Source organism: Anomaloglossus baeobatrachus, chromosome 3 (assembly GCF_048569485.1).
Source record: "Anomaloglossus baeobatrachus isolate aAnoBae1 chromosome 3, aAnoBae1.hap1, whole genome shotgun sequence".
In the NCBI taxonomy this organism is placed as follows: Eukaryota; Metazoa; Chordata; class Amphibia; order Anura; family Aromobatidae; genus Anomaloglossus; species Anomaloglossus baeobatrachus.
Window position 1 is genome coordinate 324,867,863 of NC_134355.1, and position 21,345 is coordinate 324,889,207.

General features: G+C 42.1%; 1 protein-coding gene across 1 annotated transcript in view; it reads left to right on the forward strand.

Annotated features, from left to right (window-relative positions):
* The window catches only part of CDK19 (cyclin dependent kinase 19), a 399,878-nt gene that overhangs the window by 151,819 nt on the left and 226,714 nt on the right, over positions 1 to 21,345 (forward strand). The window contains exon 4 of the mRNA XM_075338340.1: positions 3,979 to 4,119. Within this exon, the coding sequence (XP_075194455.1) occupies positions 3,979 to 4,119 (141 nt within the window). The remainder of the gene's footprint in view (positions 1 to 3,978; positions 4,120 to 21,345) is intronic.

Consider the following 21,345-nt stretch of genomic DNA (forward strand, 5'->3'; position numbering starts at 1 on the left):
TTCAGTGAACACTGTTAAAACAAACAAATAAAAGTGTTGCAAAAAACTATGTTTTTCTTATCATACCGCCCAAAAAAGAATAAAACGTGATCAAAAAGTTGCATATAAATAATGATTTAGCTGAAAACGTCATTTTGTCTCCAAAACAAGGCCCCACTCAGCTATGTTAGCAAAAAATAAAACATGCTATAGATTTTAGAATATAGCCATGCACAAACAATTCTTTTTTTCTATAATATAGGTTTTATTGTGAGCAGCAAAACATTAAAAAAGTGTTATAAATGTGGTATTGTTGTAATTGTACTGACCCAAAAAATTAAACTATCGCCACATTCTAAAAACAGTGTAAAAAAATAAAATAAAAATGTTTATTCTGCCTCCCAAAAATCTGAAGAGAAAGCGATCAAAAAACATTGTGCACAAAAATGGTACCAATAAAAATGTAAAAAAAAAGCCAAAGCCCTCACATTACTCTGTCGACAGAAATATAGAAAATTATAGCTCTCAAAGTATGGTGATGGAAAAAAAAATTGTTAAAAAACAAACCTTTTTTAGTGAGTAATAGTAGCCAAACACTCAGGGGCTCTGTATATGACGTCTGGAAACCATTTTAGGAAAATCTGCGCTTTGAGTCAAAGGGCGCTCCTTCCTTCCTTAAGGCTGCTTTACACGGTACGACCGATTGTGCGATTTCACAATCGATCGTACCCGCCCCCGTCCTTTTTGCTTCACGGGCAAATCGCTGCCCGTGTCGCACAAAGTCAGTAACCCCCGTCACACATACTTACCTCTCGTGCGACCTCGCTGTGGGCGGCGAACGTCCACTTCCTGGAGTGGGAGTTGACGTTCGGCGTCACAGCGACGTCACACGGCTGCCGGCCAATAGAAGCGGAGGGGCGGAGATGAGCGGGACGTAAACATCCCGCCCACCTACTTCCTTCCACATAGAGCCGGCGGCGGCCGCGGGAGGCAGGTGAGCTGCTCATCGTTCCCGTGGTGTCACACGGAGCGGCGTGTGCTACCACGGAAATGATGGTCAACTAAATTAAACGATATTATGGAACCTAGCGAGCAGTACCCGACTCACGATTTGTGAGCGATACTGCGTCGCTAGGAGGTGTCACACAGGCCGGCATCGCCAGCGATGCCGGATGTGCGTCACAAAAACCGTGACCCCGACGATCTATCGCACGATAGATTGTCTGGTGTAAAGCAGCCTTAAGTCTCACCATGTGTACTGTACAGCCACATATGGGGTATTACCCATTTCCCTGTGTGAGAATGTAAATTCTGGGGCTAAAACTAATTTTTGGTGGTAAAAATGTAATAATTCTTTCTTCACCCACCCATGATATAAATTTGGTGACACACCTGTGGTGCCAATATGCTCGCTGTATCCCTAGATTAATTCATTGAGGGGTGTAGTTTGTAAAGTGGGATCACTTGTGGGGGTTTTCTGCTGTTCTGGCACCTTGTGGGTCTGCCAATGTGACATGGCATCCGCAAACCATTCCAGCAAAATCTGCACTGTAATATGGCGCTCGTTCCCTTCTTAACATTGTACTGTGCCCCAAAAGTAGTAATCCTTCTTGTTTGGGGTATCTCTGTACTCAGGAGAAATTATATAACAAATTCTATGGTGCAATTTCTCCTGTTACCCTAGTGAAAATGCAATATTTGGGGCTAAAACAAAATTATTGTGGAAAAAGTAAACTTTTTATATTTTTCGATTCGCATTGCTTTAATTTCTATGAAGCATGTAATGGGTTAATAAACTTCTTAGATTTTGGTTTTGAGCAGTGTGAGAGGTGCAGTTTTTAAAATGGTGTCACTTTTAGGTATTTTCTGTCACCTAGGCCTCTTAAAGTCACTTCAAATGTGATGTGGTCCCTAAAAAAAAAAATTTAGTTTTGTAAATTTTGTTGGAAAAATTAGAAATTGCTGATAAACTTTTTCCTATTAAAAGAAATTTTCACATATGGTGCTGATGTAAAGTAGACATGTGGGAAATGTAATTAGAAATGATTTTGTGTGACCTAACTCTGGTTTAAGGGCATATAAATTCAAACTTTGAAAATTGCACAGTTTTCTAATTTTTTGTCAAATTTTCAATATTTTCATAGATAACCTTGTAAATCCTATCAACCAAACTTTACAACTAATATAAAGTGCAATGTGTAAAACAACAAAGAATCGCCGGGATACGTTGAAGCATTCCAGAGTTATTAGTTCATAAAGTGACACTGGTCAGAATTGAAAAAATTGGCCTCGTCAGGAAGGGGAAAACAGGCTGGGGGGTGAAGGGGTAAATGGGAAAATGTCACAACTATCAAGCACCTAAAAAAAAATTATTGTCATGTATCTCTTTGAAAGTGAAAGCAATCTACACCTTTTATTCAGAAATGTCACTGCTCTATAACTGAAGCTGCAGTGCTCTGCTCGTGGTCAAACCCTTTTTTCGCCTTTGCCTCACTGGCTTTATTTGCTGCTTAGTGCCACCTTCTGCTTGACTGACAACCCCCTGCCTATATAATCCAGCCAGTGAGCTGTCAGTCAAGCGGAGGAAGGTAAGTAGAAAAGCTGTGGAGAAAAAGCGCAAATAGGGTCTTACCCCAATATGTGTGGGGTGCAGGGGGGGGAGTAATAATACTCACCAGATGGAGTTGTGAAAGTCACAACTACTGTAATCGCATGTAGAATTAGACCACGGCAGCAGCAACCCAAACGGCAGATAACAGAGAAAGGTAGAAACTGGTTTTCATATGCCGCGCCAATGATCACCATTCAGAAGATCAGATTAATGTATCTTTATTTTTGCACAGGTCTACGCGTTTCAGGAGCTCAGCTCCCTTCCTCAGGACCGTCATGCACAAGACAACATCACATCTCAGCCATTTGATGTTGTCTTGTGCCTGACGGTCCTGAGGAAGGGAGCTGAGCTCCTGAAACGCGTAGACCTGTGCAAAAATAAAGATACATTAATCTGATCTTCTGAATGGAGATCATTGGCGCGGCATATGAAAACCCGTCTCTACCTTTCTCTGTTAAGCGGAGGAAGGTGGCACTACATGGAGAATAGAGGCAGAGACTACCGAAGTGCTCGGATCAAGCCCAGAGGACTGCAGCCTTATTCGCATAGGCAGTAAAACATGTTTGTTTTTTGTAACTGAGCAGTGGATTTTTATAAATTATTGGCGTATCTTTCAAACAACTGTTTGACAATAGAAGTGTTTTTTTGTGTGTGGGCGTTGATCATTCCCTTTTATTATACTGCACAATGTCATGAATGCATGTTTAGCAATCAAATCAGCACAAAAAATTGAGTAGTTTGGCAAGTAGGACTGCTGAAAGAATATACTGTACATATCTGAGTCCAGTGTGTCCATGAGAAGAAAGCTCTCCACAGTGTCAAGTAGTAAACTGCTGTGTACATTTGCAGTTACGGCCGGGGACGCAAAGAGTAGAGGCAGGCTTTTAAAAAGAATGTCCTCTACTTGGACAACCCCTACTCATTCCTCTTGTTTTCTCCCATAAAAATAAATACGCCTATATTCCCCTCCTGTGCTGCCATTGTTCCAGCGATTTCTGAAGTCACGTTTTCGGGACCCAAGTGACCTTGTTTTGACACGCATGCCTCGTGACCAATCAGCGCTTGGCATCTGTCTCCGCTCAGGATGTGAGCACTGTGCTGACTTCTGCTCAAATGTCCGAAGGCAGGGTGAAGGAAGCCGGTGCTGATTGGTCACGGGGTTCGCGTGTCCTCACAAGGTCATGTGGGCCCCAGAAACACGACTGTAGGCATCGCTGGTACCGCCCCGGCAGCGGAAGGGAGTATAGGCTTATTTAGTTTTACGCGGGTGCCAACAAAAGGAATGAGTAGTGGACAACCTCTTTAAGAGCTAACATTTTTCTGTCTTACAATAAATATATTTCTAGATATGTTTTATTTGAATACCAAAATGTTTCTTTACATTATAGCATATCATCAAGTTTCATCGTGCCTCAAAAGCAAATAAGAAGCCCATGCAGCTACCTCGATCAATGGTGAAATCGTTGTTATACCAGATTCTGGATGGAATTCACTATCTGCATGCAAACTGGGTACTACATCGAGACCTGGTAGGCAATGCCAGTCTGAATCTCCATTTTATGTGTTAGTATATGGGACTGGATTTATATTAGGAGTATGATGAAAGAAATGCAATTTTATTTTTACTGTTAATTGCTGTATATAATTTGAAGAGCTCCGATATGTAAATAATTTAAATCCTGTTTTTTTTTTTTGTTTTTTTTTTTATTCTAGGTATCTTTTCTTTAAATATAGTTTTATTTGTCAATAAGAAAATATATTGAAATCTTTAGCCACTGGGGCACACATAATAAACTGACATTCCCTTGACATTTCTGCAGATTACTTATCAGCTTTGCAAAGCAGAGTAGGTCAGAGTCAGAGGTCTGTGGAATTAATAACAGCTCTATTATACTGCTGGAGGTCTAAATAATACAAGATTGCAACATTATGTACTCAGATAAGCTCTGTATGTATCTTCCATGTCCCTCTGCCACTGGGGTAAGGGGTCGAGCTTTATCTTTTCCTAGAGACTATTCAGTGGAGAGGTGATCATTTTTGTAAACTGAAATATCTTTATAAATAGAGCAAAATATTAAAATCCTTAACCCCTAATGATCAACAATTCAGTCTTTCAGTGACCATTGAGATGACAATGATGCTTCATGGCTTAAGCCCTGCATGGATGATTCCATGCCACGTAAAGTGGGGGTTCAGGTATCTAATAATGACTGAACTATTGCTCTAACAGAGATTGAAGAATACTTAGATCCCGTACATTAAACCCAGCATGTGCTGTCAGTAGTGCTGCATCATCTTAGTGATTTCAGAGGGAGTGGGCTCCCTCTTTTACCCCATCAGGCCAACTTCTTCACAATAATGCAACATCTTGATGAGTTGCCATGGCAGGTATTCTAGAAGTGATAGGTAAGGATTCTAAGTGCAAATTCCTTACTGTTACTGGGATTTAAGTGTTTTTTTTTTTTTAAAAATTGGAAAGTTAAACTACTGATAATTGGGCGCCTCTGCACCATAACAACCTAAACTAACAATTCCTCAGGGGCATACATAGAAATCATGGGGACCCCATGGCATAATTTCTAATTCCACCCCCCCCCCAAAAAAAACATTTTAAATGAACATGGGTTAGGCTATGTGCGCACGTTGCTTTTTACCTGCTTTTTACCTGCTTCTTTGCTGCTTTTTCAACTGCAGTGTTTAATGCCAAAATGGTTGTGTTCTGCTTTTCAAGCAAAGTCTATGGGAATTTGGGTTTCTTGTCCGCACTATGCAGTTCAAACTGCAGCCTTTTTGTTGCAGAACTTTGGTCAAAAACTCAGCTTTGCAGTGCAAAACCCAAATGGCAAAAACAATTCACATGTCAGTTGTTTTTGCCATTTGGGTTTTGCAGTGCAAAGCTGAGTTTTTGACCAAAGTTCTGCAACAAAAAGGCTGCAGTTTGAACTGCATAGTGCGGACAAGAAACCCAAATTCCCATAGACTTTGCTTGAAAAGCAGAACAACCATTTTGGCATTAAACACTGCAGTTGAAAAAGCAGCAAAAAAGCAGGTAAAAAGCAGGTAAAAAGCAACGTGCGGACATAGCCTTATAGAAGAAAACAACTCACAATTTTACAAAGTGATTTTCCCTCTATTATAGCCCTGAAATGCCTCTTTTATTGCAACCATAAAGTATGATGCAAAAAAAGTGTCCATGATACCCCCCATTGTGAATTCCTCCACAGTACCCTTCACACGCATAGTATAATGACCCTACTGTACCCCCCTCAACTATTTTGGCAAAATATGATGACCCCAACACAGTATGATCCCCAACTATGACCTGCACACAGTCCTTCATGCAGTGTAATGGGCCTACATAGAGTATAATGGCCCACACACCTTTTCACACTGTATAATGACCCCCAGCACAGCCCTCAAATAGTCCTACATAAGTATAAAGACTCCCTCATAGTCTTAAAAATATTATAATGGCCCCCCACATTACTTTTCAAATAGTGTAAATCACCCCCATAGTCCTCTATATAGTATAATGGGCCCCACTTAGTTCTCCATATAGTATAATGCACTCCATAGTCCTCCATATAGTATAATGCACCCCATAGTCCTTAATATGCTATAATGCACTATCCAAAGCCGTCAATATATTATAATGCACCCCCATAGTCGTCCATATATTATATTGCATCCCACATAGTCCTTCAAATAGTATAATGCACACCCCATAGTCATCCATATAGAATAATGCACTCCATAGTCCCCTTTATATTAGAATGCACCCCATAGTCCTCCAAATAGTATAATGCATCTCATTTGTCTTATATAATAATGCACCCCAAATAGTCTCATATTATAATGCATCCCCATAGTCCTCCATGTAGCATTATAGTCGCCGTGCGTCGATCTTGGCAGGGAGTGTTATGAAGCTGGGGTTTCGCAGTACTGATGTTGTTGCACTGCTGTGCTGAGCTGCAGAAGGAAGACACAGCTGGAGAATACTCCCTCTTTCATCATTGCTTTCCACTGAATCGGCATCTTCGTTACTGATACAGTTGAATGTGTGATGCCAGGGAGCCCAGTGCCAATGCTGCCATCGGGCCTCCCTGACTCACGGGACCCATTGCGGTCATGTGGTCTTCTGGCATTGGTGGTACGCCACTGCACATATTTACTGTAAATACAAAACCAAAAGAAAACAATAACAGGATTTAGCTTTTTTTTTTTTTTTATTCCAACCCACCAATTACAATGTAATTAGAGAAATATAATTGAAAAGTTGTTGTATTTTCATAATCAAAAAAACTCCTAAGGCAATGCAGACAGTAAAATAAAGTTATAGCTTGTTAATTAAAAATCAGCCCACAAGCAATAGTACTACTATACTCACGCCTGGTGTTTCAACACTGCCTCCTCAATTCTCCCCACTGGTCTTCTGTTTACATTCCATGTAGGCATCACAACTATTTTAACCACGGGCATCAACGTCATTTGGCAACAGACAAGAGGACAATTTGGACAATCCCTTTTAAGGCCATCAGACCATTCACTAAAGTGTTGATATCAGTGTTGAGAAAAATAGCTGAAAAGAGATGTTGGGCCAAGTGCACACAAGTTTTTTTTGTTTTTTTTGGCTACTGACAGGTATTTCTGATCATGAGGTTTATGTCCCACAGTGGCCAAAGTCTGAGTGGATGCCATGGCATCGGCCCACCATAAGTATTCATTACAAAAAAAAGAATGCAAACCACACAATATAAGCTTTTTTACTTCATTCTGATGAATGCAAATGTATGGATACGTTAAAGTATGTGTGAAGAGCTTTTACCAGTGTATACATTGGCATAAGAGGGCATGCTCAGAGCTCAGTTAAGGTTGTACATTGTTTTTTAAATATAAAGTGCTCACTTTTTTATTCATTCATTTGCCTTTTTAGATGCTTGACCCTAAATTTACGGTTTAACTTGATTTAAAGGGTTTTTCCGATCATCTGATAAGTCTGCAGTCACTTTGTTTTCTAGGTCACTCTAGGTGCACACGCTGTCAGGATTCAGCAGTATTACCAGTGAGAACCAGTGGTGACAAGATTTGCATACTTCCGACCACATTCCAACTAGACGTGCCTAGCTTCTCTTAATGCAATTAAATTGAGAGAAGCTTAGCACATCTAGAGTGACTGCAGACTTTTATTAGAACCCCTGTAATGGATGCCTATGGTATAAAAGCTATTGTTTTTACAACTATTTTGTAGCATTATTCTTCTGTTTACCCTTTAGTTTTCATAAACTAATGCATAAATCCTTTATTTGGCTGTGGCAATATTTACCTTCTGCTTGAAGAAAAATTTTAGCTGAATCCCCAATTAATGATCAGTTTGATAAAAGGACAATATATAATGACAGGTCCCCTCACTAGTTCCTATCACCACCTTCCCTATTGACTAACATTCCCTGTATATACAGAAAGATACACTACTTTGTGTTCTAAAGGCATAATATGATGTATAAACCAGTGCTCCAGACTGCATTTTAGTCATTAAAACTTTCACCTTTTGATTTTGCATTTTCAAAGTTAAACCAGAATTCTGGAATCCCTTGGGTCAAATACATTGATGATGTGTTCATATTGTGGAATGGCTCACATGAGGACGTCTATGAAATTGTGGTAGCCCTCAATAATATATCTAATGTGCTTAAGTTTACATATATAAAAAGAACCTGCAGACAAAAAAGCGCAATAGGGTCTTACCCTGACAGACAGGGTGTGATAAAGGAGATGATCCTACTCACCAAAGATGGTTGTGAAAGGCACAACTCCTGTAACAGCATAAATCCGGATCAAAGGCAGCAGTACCCCAAGTGGCTGATAACAGAGAGAAATTGTATAAAGGGGCTTTGTAAACCGCGCCAAAGATCACTGATGAAATCTTGGATTAATGTAAACTTTTTATTCTTGCACAGGCCTCCGCGTTTCAGGAGACTCTGCTCCCTTCCTCAGGACCAAACAGGCATAAGTTACTTACTATTGCTATTTCCACATGATCGCATCACTGGTTTCATGAACACTTTTTGTTCTTCCTTCCCTTTTTTTTCACTGCACCACACTTTTTTTTTTCTTTTTTTCAGACTTTTTCCGGACGATTTTTTTTGTTTTTGTGGGAGGTTCTTTGTCATTTCATTGTGTATATATGTCTGGCAGACATATACTTCTACAGATTTGATGTAACTTATGCCTGTTTGGTCCTGAGGAAGGGAGCAGAGTCTCCTGAAACGCGTAGACCTGTGCAAGAATAAAAAGTTTACATTAATCCAAGATTTCATCAGTGATCTTTGGCACGGTTTACAAAGCCCCTTTCTACAATTTCTCTAAGTTTACATATGAAATTCATGAACTTACGTTAGTGTTCCTGGATCTTCTAATTACAAAAAAACCACCATATTTTGTAAATCCATAACTACCAATGCAATCTTTAAATGGGAGAGTCTCCTTCCACTCCCTTTCAAGAGAGGTATCCCCAAAAGGCAATATTTGCCTGTAAGGCGTAACTGTAAAGGGAGTTGGTCTAACAGTCTCATGATTTGGTTGAAAAGTTCCTCAATAGGGCATACCGAATCATCTTTCGATCACTCCCTTGAAAAGAAGAGGGAGGATCTTCTCTTACCAGGTATAGATAGTGTTACTGATCGGAGTGTATGTCTGATCATGACATTTTACAATGGGGCCCCATTGGTTAAAAAGATTGTAACTGAACACTGGTATATACTTAGCATAGATCAGGACATTGGCGATTTGGTCAGCTCTATCCCCAGGATTGCATTCTTGAAGAACTGATCGGTGGAGGGAGCTGTCAGAACACCTCCCTTGCAAAACATATGAATATTGCACATAGGGGTGACACTTCCAACCTTAGATGTATGGGTAATGACATTGTTAGACCTTCCAAAGGGTAGGGATTTTGATAGACTACCTTTTACAAAGGGAGGCTAAATTAATCTTCAAACTACAGACCTACATCCCTCCGGGACTACCGCAAATGAGCAGCTGAACTTTGGCTGCTTTCTCTGCCCTCCCCTTCTATCACAGGTAGTGTTCTTGTCTTTGAAGGCCCCATAGAATGGACATTTCCCTTACCTGTTGGTCAACTATCATTTTCTCTCTGTACAAACTAATGCTTTATTTCCATCAACATTTGGTCATTGTATATATTTCACATTTTTTTTTCTTGCGGTATTTTCAGCCATTAAGCTGGGTTTACACACTGCAACATCGCAAAGGACATCGCTGTAACGTCACCGGTTTGGTGACGCAATAGCGACCTCCCTAAGTCTCTGCTAAGTCTCTGGTGAGCGTTCAAACAGGCTAACCTGGCCAACAACTCAACAGCGATCCCTCCCTGCAGAGCGACCTAGCTGGTTGTTTGGGGACATTGATAAGCAGCCTTTTGAAAGGGAAGTTGCTAACAAAGTCGCTGCAAAGTCTTCACACACTGAAACTTCATGCTGCACAGCGGGAAACAAAGGACCTAGGAATGGTCCTGAACGATTTGTAACGATTACAACTTCACAGCAGGGGCCGGGTCGCTGATAGGTTTCACACACTGCAACATCGCAAACAACATCGCTATTGCGTCACAAAACCGGTGACGTTACAGCGATGTCGTTTGAGATGTTACAGTGTGTAAACCCAGCTTTAGTGTCCATCTACAACCTAATACCGGTGCTTAATATCTTTTGTCTATTTAGGTACTTCAACATGTGTCAACTAAAACGACCTTGGAATTTATTTATATATATATATCTTCTTGTTTAAGCGCTGTATTGTCTCACATTCCAATTGTGCTCCTCTACATATGGTCATTTATGCGTAATACATGAAGCATACTTCTAGTTTGTGCTTTTATTCATTTTACATTATCCTGTTACATCCTTCCGGTTGACATGTGTCATCCACATGCTGTGAGACATATCTGACAGAATGCACGTCACTTGAGGACATCCATTGGGCATTCTTTCCACCGCTAGACATTGGTCTAGCATACTGTGTTCAGATTTCGTCATCTGATCACACTCCATGTCAGTAATTATCTTGGGCTGCAGAGTCCAATGTATCTGTGATATGTCACAGCCCAGTTGTCAAATGGATGCATAGCTAAGATTGCTTCATTTGTCCATGCCCTGCGAATACTATCACTCCCGACAATGACGTCTAACTAAGATGTAAGACGATAGCATTCGTCTGGGGCATTTTATCTCTATGGATACGCAATCGGATGAAGTAATTACATTATTATGCAGATGGTTCCTAATTCCCACATGGAACGCCATGGAAGGTGTATTTAATGCTCCTAGCTATATCTGTTAATATGCTGGAAAGACAAAGAGGCAGATAGTCTTATCAAAGTGAGACCAGATAATTAAATGAATTAGGAATTGCTCATCTGGAGTAGTGATAAGTCACAACTACTATGAAGGACGTATGGTGGTAACAGCTCCAGCAGTCCCTGTAGGCAAATATTGGATAGGAGGAGGAGGAAGAAAAGGGGTTAAAATTAATCTATATATCTACATTTGTTATTTTAGGACACTCTCCTCCTATAATGTTTGGGGATGTGCAGGACTCTGCAGGCCTCTATTTGTGTGTTAAGCTACTGCAGGGCCCTGACTTAGCTTGCTTTCACACTACGTTTTTTTAGCATGCGTCATGAACGTTTTTTGCTGCAAAAGCAGATCCTGTTTTTGCAAAGAAAAACGCATGCAAACGCATGTGTTATTTTGCAGAATCCTGTCACTTTAAGTTTATGGGCGGGCATTGGAGTCATGTGATCGGGAGTGAGTGGAACTGAATGCGAAAGACTGGGAGCCGACATCTGACAGCTGCGGAGGCTCGTAACCAAGGTAAACATCGGGTAACTTGCTTGGATACCCGATATTTACATTGGTTACGAGCGTCTGCAGCTGCTAGGAGCCGGGCTGCCTGCTCCCTGCACACGTAACCAAGATAAACATCGGGTAACTAAGCCCGCGGTTACCCGATACTTACCTTGGTTACGAGCGTCCTCCGCTCTCAGGCGGGGGAGAGAGGAGAGAGAGGGAGGGGGAGAGAGAGAGACTGATCACGCGAGGCTGGTTTCTGGGCATGCTCAGTAGAGCAAGCAGGATCCTGTCTATCAGCATGCCAGCGTTCACATGCGTTTGCATGCTGTTTAGTCAGGATCCAGCAATTTGCAGTATTTGGATGCAGCTCAAAAAACGCTACAAGTAGCGTTTTTGAAAAAAGTTAAAAAACTGTAAGTCGCTGGATCCCTACTATAACGCACGCAAACGCAGGTGAACGCATGTTGACGCGAGTCCATTGCAAATGCATTGAAATGAAAATGCATTTGCACTGGATCCGTTTTTGCGTTAAAAAAAGTTCATGACGCATGTTAAAAAAATGTAGTGTGAAAGCAGCCTTATACTGTTACAAGTACATTCCACTGATGAGACCTCATAACTGATTCTTTTTAGGGCAGGAGCTATACAGGCCATAATGCGATATTAGGTTCTCCTGCCTACAGATTGGTTCATCTCTTTACTTTTTTTGCAGTGGTACTTTGGGCACTTTGTTGTTGTACTCCTGTTTGTTTGAACACTACAGGCATAGTACAGCCATAGTGCTCAGTATAAGGCCTCATCCACACACCAGTACTTGGTCAGTATTTTGTATCAGTGCTTGTATGTAAACCAGGAGTGGAACTTACAGAGAAAAACTATAATTGAAAGATTGACGCCTGTTATGTGTTTTTGAGACACTCCTGGTTTTGGGAAATACTGATGTGTAAATAAAGCTTAACATTGAGTTCAAGTGTTTCATCCAAATCCATTGTAGTAGCTTGGGTCCTAGTGAAGGTGTCAATGGCTTTACATTTATCACTGGAAGTATAATTCCATAACTGGATTTGTTATAAAATCCATATCTTAGGGGTACTTTGCACACTACGACATCACAAGCCGATGCTGCGATGCCGAGCGCGATGGTCCCCGCCCCCGTCGCAGCTGCGATATCAGCTTCACATGCACTTGCCTGTCCTGCGACGTCGCTCTGGCCGGCGACCCGCCTCCTTCCTAAGGGGGCGGGTCGTGCGGCGTCACAGCGACGTCACACGGCAGGCGGCCAATAGGAGCGGAGGGGTGGAGATGAGCGGGACGTAAACATCCCGCCCACCTCCTTCCTTCCGCATAGCCAGTGGACGCAGGTAAGGTGATGTTCCTCGCTTTTACGGCTTCACACACAGCGGTGTGTGCTGCCTGCTGGAGCGAGGAACAACATCGTACCGTCGCTGCTGCGAAATTATGGAAATGTCGGACCCTACACCGATCATACAATAACGACGCTTTTGCGCTCGTTAATCGTATGTAAAAGGATTCACATACTGTGATGTTGACAGCGACGCCGGATGTGCGTCACTTTCGATTTGACCCCACCGAAATCGCACCTGCGATGTCGTAGTGTTCAAAGTACCCCTTAGACCTGATATGACTGATGGTAGAATGGCTGTATAACTCTGAATCCAGCAATGGAATGAAATAGCTTATGAGTCCAAGGGTATTTAATCTCTGCCCTCTCAGCCTGATTGATGGCTGCAGTTTGTACTGAGCAGTGTGAGAAGTCAGCAGCAACAGTGACCCTGAGGAGGGAGGAGACTGAGGAGGGAGGAGACTGAGGAGGGAGGAGATTGAGTTGCTAAATGCATTGTGTGGAAAATGAGTTAAACTTTTCAAATAGGATCACAGCTATTCTGACAGATTTATAAATTAACCTAAAATATCTATTTAATAGTCTCTGCAGTATTTGTTTACAGATCCACTTTTGGAATTTTAAATACATTATTATACAAATGTGTTGGTTTGTCTCAATGGGTTACCTGGCCGGACAAAAATTTCAAAAAGAGTGCATGGACATCAGTGATGCAGCAAACCTTGTTTCTTTTAATCCATAAATCTTACATTCAGTGATGCTGGATGTATATGTGTTGTGTGTATGTATTGTTATGGAAATAGTCATATCTAGGTCAGCTAAGATTTATTTGCTGCATAAATATGCATTTCTCACCCTAAAAATGTCATTTTCTGTGATAAATCTTTTAAGCTAATTTCTGTGTATATCTAGGACATGGTGGTGCCACAGGAGGCACGGCTATAAATGCATCCTGCATTAGGTTACTACGGGGTTTGTGTTTTAGCACAATAAAAGGGACTCTATAAAGCCTGGGATATCGCAATGCTTTCAGTGCTCCTTCCTAATGCTCAGATTTTACAACAACTAGATTTCATCTTCTTTCTCGACTTTTTGATTATGCAATTTTGGCCATGATGCAGTGTTAATTTTCCACCTTAGAGTCACCTGTATGTATGGCTGCCATGTACTAAAGGGAAAAAGTTCCAATGATGAACAATGTAGGAGTTACAGTGTACCTTCAGTTATACAGTTAAAACCAGAAGTTTACATACAATATCTAAATGTTTTTCTCACTATCTGACATGAAGTTAGAATAAACATTTCCCGTTTTAGGTCAATTAGGAACCAAAATTATTTATACAGTATTTGTCAAATGCCAGAATAATGAGAGAATGTTTTAAGGCATTTTTATTACTTTCTGCAAAGTCAAAAGTTTACATACATTCCATTAGTGTTTGGTTCCATTGCTCTTAAACTGTTTGATTTGGGTCAAACCTTTTGGAAATCCTTCCACAAGCTTCTCACAATAGTTGGTAGGCATTTGGGCCCATTGCTCCTGACAGAACTGGTGTAACTGAGACATGTTTGTAGGTAGTCTTGCTCACACCTGCCTTTTCAGCTTTGTACATAACTTTTCAATAGGATTGAGATCAGGCCTTTGTGATGGCCGCTCCAAAATATTGACTTTGTAACCAGTTTGGCAGTATGCGTCGGGACTTTGTCAATTTGGAAGACCCATTTCCGCACAAGCTTTAAGTTCCTGACTGATGTCTTGAGATGTTGCTTCAGTATTGCCACATAATCCTCTTTCCTTATGATGCCTTCTATTTTGGGAAGTACACCAATTCCTCCTGCAGCATAACAACTCCACAACATGATGCTGCCACCCCCATGTTTCACAGTTGGGATGGTATTCTTAGGTGTCAAAGCTTCTCCCTTTTATCCTGCAAGCGAAACGATGGTCATTATGGCTAAACAGTTACATTTTCGTTTTGACAAACCACAGGACATGTCTCCAAAAATGAAGGTCTTTGTTCCTGTGTGCATTTGCAAACATTAATCAGACTTTTTTTATGTTTCTTTTGGAGTAATGGCTTCTTCCTGGCAGAGTGGCTTTACAACCCATGTTGATACAGTACTCGTTTCACTGTGGATAATGAGACAATCTTACCAGCTTACACCAGCATCTTCACAAGGTCTTTTGCTTTTGTTTTTGAGTTTCCTTCCTGAGCGGTATGTAACTGGACATTCCCATCTTGTTTGTACTTGCATATAATTGTTTGTGATGAACAAGGTATCTGGAAATTTCAGCCAAGGATGGACAAAACTTGTGCAAGTCTACAATTCTCTTCCTGAGATCTTGGCTGATTTCTTTTGACTTTCCCATAATGCTACACAAAGAAGCAGTGTGTTTCAGGTGTGCATTAAAATACATCCACAGGTGTGTCTCTAATTAACTCACATGTTGCCAATAAACCTATCAGAAGCTTCCAAAGACATGACCTAATCATATGGGTTGTCCCATATTGTTTAAAGGTATAGTACTCTTAGTGTATGTAAACGTTTGACTTTGCAGAAAGTAATAAAAATGCCTTAAAACATTCTCTCTCTCATTATTCTGGCATTTGGTAAATATAAATAATTTTAGTTCCTAATTGACCTATAACGTGAAAGCTTTATTCTGATTTCATGTCAGATAGTGAGAAAAACATGCAGATGTGTCTTTTTAGATAGAGTATGTAAATGTCTGCTTTCAACTGTATGAATTCAGTTAAATTGCCTAATTTGCTGCTTGCAAAATGAAGGTCCTCTTCTGTTTCTAGGCCCCTGGTGTTGGTACTCATGTTGTTGATGAGGCTGATGATGTTGATAATTGTAGAGCCTAAGAATCATCAATATGGCTTTCGAAAAATAAGGAATTTTCCATTGCGTTTATAAAAATAAGAGCCACTTTAGTGTAGCCTGTTTGTGATGTGCTATCAGAGTTTTGTCATCTGTCTGTGAGGTTGAACAATGAATAATGGGCTAAGGAAAGCAGCAAGAAACTAGGGAATTATTCCCACGGGAATGTCATTATGAGGCTATTTTTTGCACATAATAAGACATTGTATAATGCCATAACACTATGAAGCATAAGGGTGTTTAGTTCTCTGTTCATGCTTTATACATGTGCCCGCGCCTTTGTGGACCAATTTACAGTGTATGTGTAGAAGTAATGTGAAAATCATTTCAGCCAGTAGACTTCAGGGATGAATTTCCCACACTCGCCTTGCTCTGGTGCTTTGAATTCCGAGAATAGTCTTTCCACCAAAAAGTATACATTGATTTGATATTTGAAAACTAGCTATCCACACTGGATGCCAGTATGCCAGTAAAGGGGTCTGTCTGTCCCTGGCATATTGTCATGATAACCGACTGTAGGGACAACAGGGGACCTGTAAAAAGACAATAAATTGTACTTGTCCTGAGTTACTATTTCTTTTATTCCTATTGCACCATCCTATTCTGAAGCACTTTACAAACATCATCATTACTCCTTCTACAGGTACGTGCCCACGATCCAGACATGCTGCATCTTGGACCCAGCATGTCCTCTCCTGCAGGGCTGCGATTGCTGTCTGCAAGAGACCGCAGCTGCCTGTGCCTACAATCAGGGTGCGGGCCGCTGCTTTCCCTGCGGAGAATACTCGCAGCTTCGCAGCAATAAATTGACATGCTGTGGCCTGGAAAGCTGCTCCACATGTCAGTTTACGTTGCGGAAAAAACAAGTACCGTGGGCATGAGATTTCTATAAATCCCATCCACTCTGCTTGTACCGTACAATACAGCATTTTGGACGCAGTGAAAACCCGCTGCGTCCAAAATGCTGTGAACCCTCATAGTGGGCCCGCAGCCTAAATTAGCAAGAATATACAGTATTTGATAGTACGGTATTTTTAGGTTCCATGACCTGAGATACACTGTCATTTTCATGGCATTTCTGAGTGTGAAGTCTGTAACATATCTTCTGATAATAGCTCAGCTTCATCATTTCACTTCAAAGCCTTTACCTCTCCAAACTATTAGCCAAATAAAACTCCTAAGGCTTAAGACACACGGCATGAAAATAGGAGCGAGTGGAATGTGATAAAACATCACATTCCACTCGGACCAATATTAGCCTATGTGCCAGCACTCATGAGCAATTATTTTCTCAGCCCTAATCGAACTGAGAAAACAATTGCAGCATGATGCAACTGTAAAGGCCCCATCACACTAAGCAACATCGCTAGCAACATCGCTGCTAACGAACAACTTTTGTGACGTAGCAGCGATGTTGCTAGTGATGTCGCTGTGTGTGACATCCAGCAACAACCTGGCCCCTGCTGTGAGGTCGCCGGTTGTTGCTGAATGTCCTGGACCATTTTTTAGTTGTTGCTGTCCCGCTGTGAAGCACAGATCGCTGTGTGTGACAGCGAGAGAGCAACAACTAAATGTGCAGGCAGCAGGAGCCGGCTTCTGCGAACACTGATAACCACGGTAAACATCGGGTAACCAAGAAGCCCTGTCCTTGGTTACCCGATATTTACCTTCGTTACCAGACTCCTCTGCTCTCACTGTCAGTGCCGGCTCCTGCTTCTTGCACGTGTAGCAGAGTACACATCGGTAATTAACCCCATGTGTACTGTAGCTAGGAGAGCAGGGAGCCAGCGCTAAGCAGTGTGCGCTGCTCCCTGCTCTGTGCACATTTAGCTGCAGTACACATCGGGTAATTAACCCCATGTGTGCTGTAACTAGGAGAGCAGGGAGCCAGCGCTAAGCGGTGTGTGCTGCTCCCTGCTCTCTGCACGTGTAGCTGCGTGCGCTGGTAACCAAGGTAAATATCGGGTTGGTTACCCGATATTTACCTTAGTTACCAAGCGCAGCATCTTCCACGCGGCGCTGCTGGCTGGGGGCTGGGACACTGGTTGCTGGTGAGCTCACCAGCAACTCGTGTAGCCACGCTCCAGTGATCCCTGCCAGGTCAGGTTGCTGGTGGGATCGCTGGAGCGTCTCAGTGTGACATCTCACCAGCAACCAACCTAGCAACTTACCAGCGATCCCCATTAGGTTGGATCGTTGTTGGGATTGCTGGTAAGTTATTTAGTGTGACTGGGTCTTTATGCTATCCTGGTTTCTCTCGCAGCCATTCAAGTCTATGGGGTGAGAGAAAAATCGCACTGCACTCACAGTACACCGGTGTACCACGAGTGCAGCATGAGAATGGCAAAAGCCGGCAGTGGAGGAGAGAGGGAGATAAATCCCTCCCTCTCCTCCGCAGCGCTGGCCCGCCCCTCAGTGCCGGCCCGTCCCCCGCAGCTGTAGTCCGATCGCATGATCGGACCTCAGTCGCAGTGACACTCACATGACACTCGGCTCCTGCTCTGCTGCCAGCGTGAGCAGAGTGTCATGCGAGGATCGCAGTAGTCCCCCCGTGTGGCCCCGGCCTAACTCTAAGCATCAAACCATAGCTGATTAACCTCAAGCTGTGGTCAGCCATGCTCCCTTCAGGTATTTGTACTTGAGCTCAGTGTCCCCTTCACCAATGTACAGCGAATGTGAAAATTGATATATGGCGGGTATACTGCAGAGCAAACCCCGTAACAAATTGTGCCCTTTTGTTGGTGAATTGCTGCAAAAGAAATCCACTGTGAAAGTCTGCAACATAAATTTACCTGTGGAGAAGACTTTAAATCTGCCACATGTCGATTTCCACAGTATATCTGCCACATGTAAACATACAGTTGAGTTTTCATGTGCAAATATCTGTGTGAATCCAGGTTGCATTTTTTTACCATGATTCCCTGAAAAAAAGGCCTATCCTGAAAATAAGCCCCAGCAGGAATTGTTGGTCTTTTCAAAGTATGGCTTAAATATAAGCCCTACCCGGAAAATAAGCCCTAGTTGCAGTTCAAATATGAAGTGTCCATGCAGCTAAAAAAGTTAAAGAATACTGTAGGACACTCTATTAAAGAAAGCAGACACCTCCAAAAGAAAGAAGACAGACCCCGCAATCATACTCACCCGAAGCTGAACAGCTACAGCTGGCAAGTGCCAACGGTAGATGGGATCTCTCACAGTGATCTGCATCGCTGTTAGGTCCCGCGCTGTTCCCCTCACTTACACACATGCATCGGGTCCAGGATCCCTCTGCTCTCGCACACCCGATCACAGTATCAACACACACACACACACACACACACACACACACGTCTGAGGTTTCTGTGTGATGTTACCGTGATTGGGTGTGTATGGTGTGGGAGAGTGAAGGGATGCCGGCCAGAAGCAGGGGAGCACCACTGTGGAACAAACTAAGACTTGCAGGCAGCACCCGCTGTGGATCGCAGGAAGGCCTGGGAACGATGCAGAAGTCCGGGGTCTGGTAAGTGCGATTCTCCTGGGGAGGGCGCTGTCTTTTTTTGGGGGGGGTTACCATACCCTATACCAGTGTTTCCTCAAAAATAAGCCCTATCCCAAAACTAAGCCTTTGTGTTTTTTCGCGGTTAATATTATGACCGTGTCTTATTTTCGGTGAAACATGGTATTTGTTATAATTAGAGCAATGAATTTTACAATGAAATGGATTAAACTGGCTTTGCAATGAGATACAAGATATAATCTAGATGACCTTGAATTTTTTTTGTGCCTTTTTAGAATTTAACTTGTCTTCTCCTTTTTCATTAATTTTGCATGTAAGGCTGGGTTCACATTGCTTTTGGACCTTTTGTTACTGACTCCATCAGGGTTTACGTCTGGACCACCACAAAATGGGATTTAAGTGTATGTGCCGACTGAGCCATTGGCTATAGTAACGCTAATGGAGTCAGAGTGCTCTGTCTTGCGGAATTTTCTTTCTTCCTGCCTCCACAAGGCATATACGTCCAAAAGTGATGTACGACAGAGCACTCTGTGACTCCGTCTGCATCACTATAGTCAATGGTAGAGTCAGTGCTTACGCTCAAATCCTGTTTTGTGGTGGTTCAGACATAAGCCTCAATATAGCCACTGACATAGGACCAAACGCAATGTGAACTTATCCTTCGCTAAACATTTTGGTAATCTCTGTTAGGGTATGTGCACATGTTGAGTATTTGGATGCCAAAATTTCTTGGCAGGAAAAATGACAAAATTGCATGTTTTTGCTTAGTTTTTGATGCATTTTTTTTTAGCATTTTTGGACACCAATGAATGCTATAGCGATAGCTATAGATAGATATTGACAGCCAAACATATAGAAAGATAGACATATATACATATAATTGCACAACCCTCTCTACGTATAATAAAACTGCACCCTGGGGAGCTTATTGAAGAGCTTTTAATGGTTAAATAGATAAATAAATGGAAAAAAATTACGTTGGATCCTCCCTATTTTTGATAACCAGCAAAGGTAAAGTAGACAACTGTGAGCTCGATATGACCAGTCTGGGAAGGTCCATGCTTACTGGGCTCTTCCCAGCCTAAAAATACTAGCAATCAGCCGCCCCAGAAGTGCTACATCACATAAGATGCGCCAATTCTGGTGCTTCGCCTCAGCTTATCCAGATTGTCTGGTGTGTTAACAATTGGGGTAATGGTAGTTTGGGTTGATGTCAGCTGTGTAGTTTCATCTGGCTTAAAGCCCTCGAGTTGCCAATGGAAAGTGTCTATCAGACACACTCATTAGTAACCCAGTAAGTAAAAAGAAAAAAAAAAACACCCACAAAAAAATTATTTAAATAAACACTCCCCCACACTTTTGCTGGTTCACCATTTTATTAAAAACAAATAAAAAAACAAATGCAGGCCTGACAAAATCCAGGGATTCTGACTTAGTTCAGGGAATCTGACGTAGTTCACAAATAAAAACCTGAAAGAGATAAAAAAAAAAAAAAAAAGAGAGACAAAAACAAGACACTGTCCCTCGTTAATCAATTTATTAGAAAAAAAAAGATGCTAGGTCCAACCTAGTCCAGTGGTTCAGTGGGGTCAGGAGACCAGTCAGTATCTAGTGTGACCATCATTTGCTAGTCTGCCATCTGCCCTGTACAGTGAAATCTGGGATTCATGTGTGAAGAAAGTAAAGGCCGCTTTACACGCTGTGACATCGCTAGCGATGTCACTAGCGATAGCACCCGCCCCCGTCGTTTGTGCGTCAATCGCTGCCCGTGGCAAACAATATCGCAGGTAAATGTCACACAAACTTACCTTGCTACCGACATCGCTGTGGCCGGCGAACAACCTCTTTTTTAAGGGGGCGGTTCGTGCGGCGTCACAGCGACATCACACAGCAGGCCACAAATAGAAGCGGAGGGGCGGAGAGCAGTCGCAAGAATAACACTCCCACCTCGTTGCTGGAGGACACAGGAACGCTGTTGTTCGTCGTTCCTGGGGTGTCACACGTAGCGATGTGTGCTGCCGCAGGAACGACGAACAACCTGCATCCAGAACGAGCAACGATATTTTGAAAATGAACGACATGTCAACAATCAACGATTTGGTGAGTATTTGGGATCGTTAGTGGTCGCTCGTAAGTGTCACAC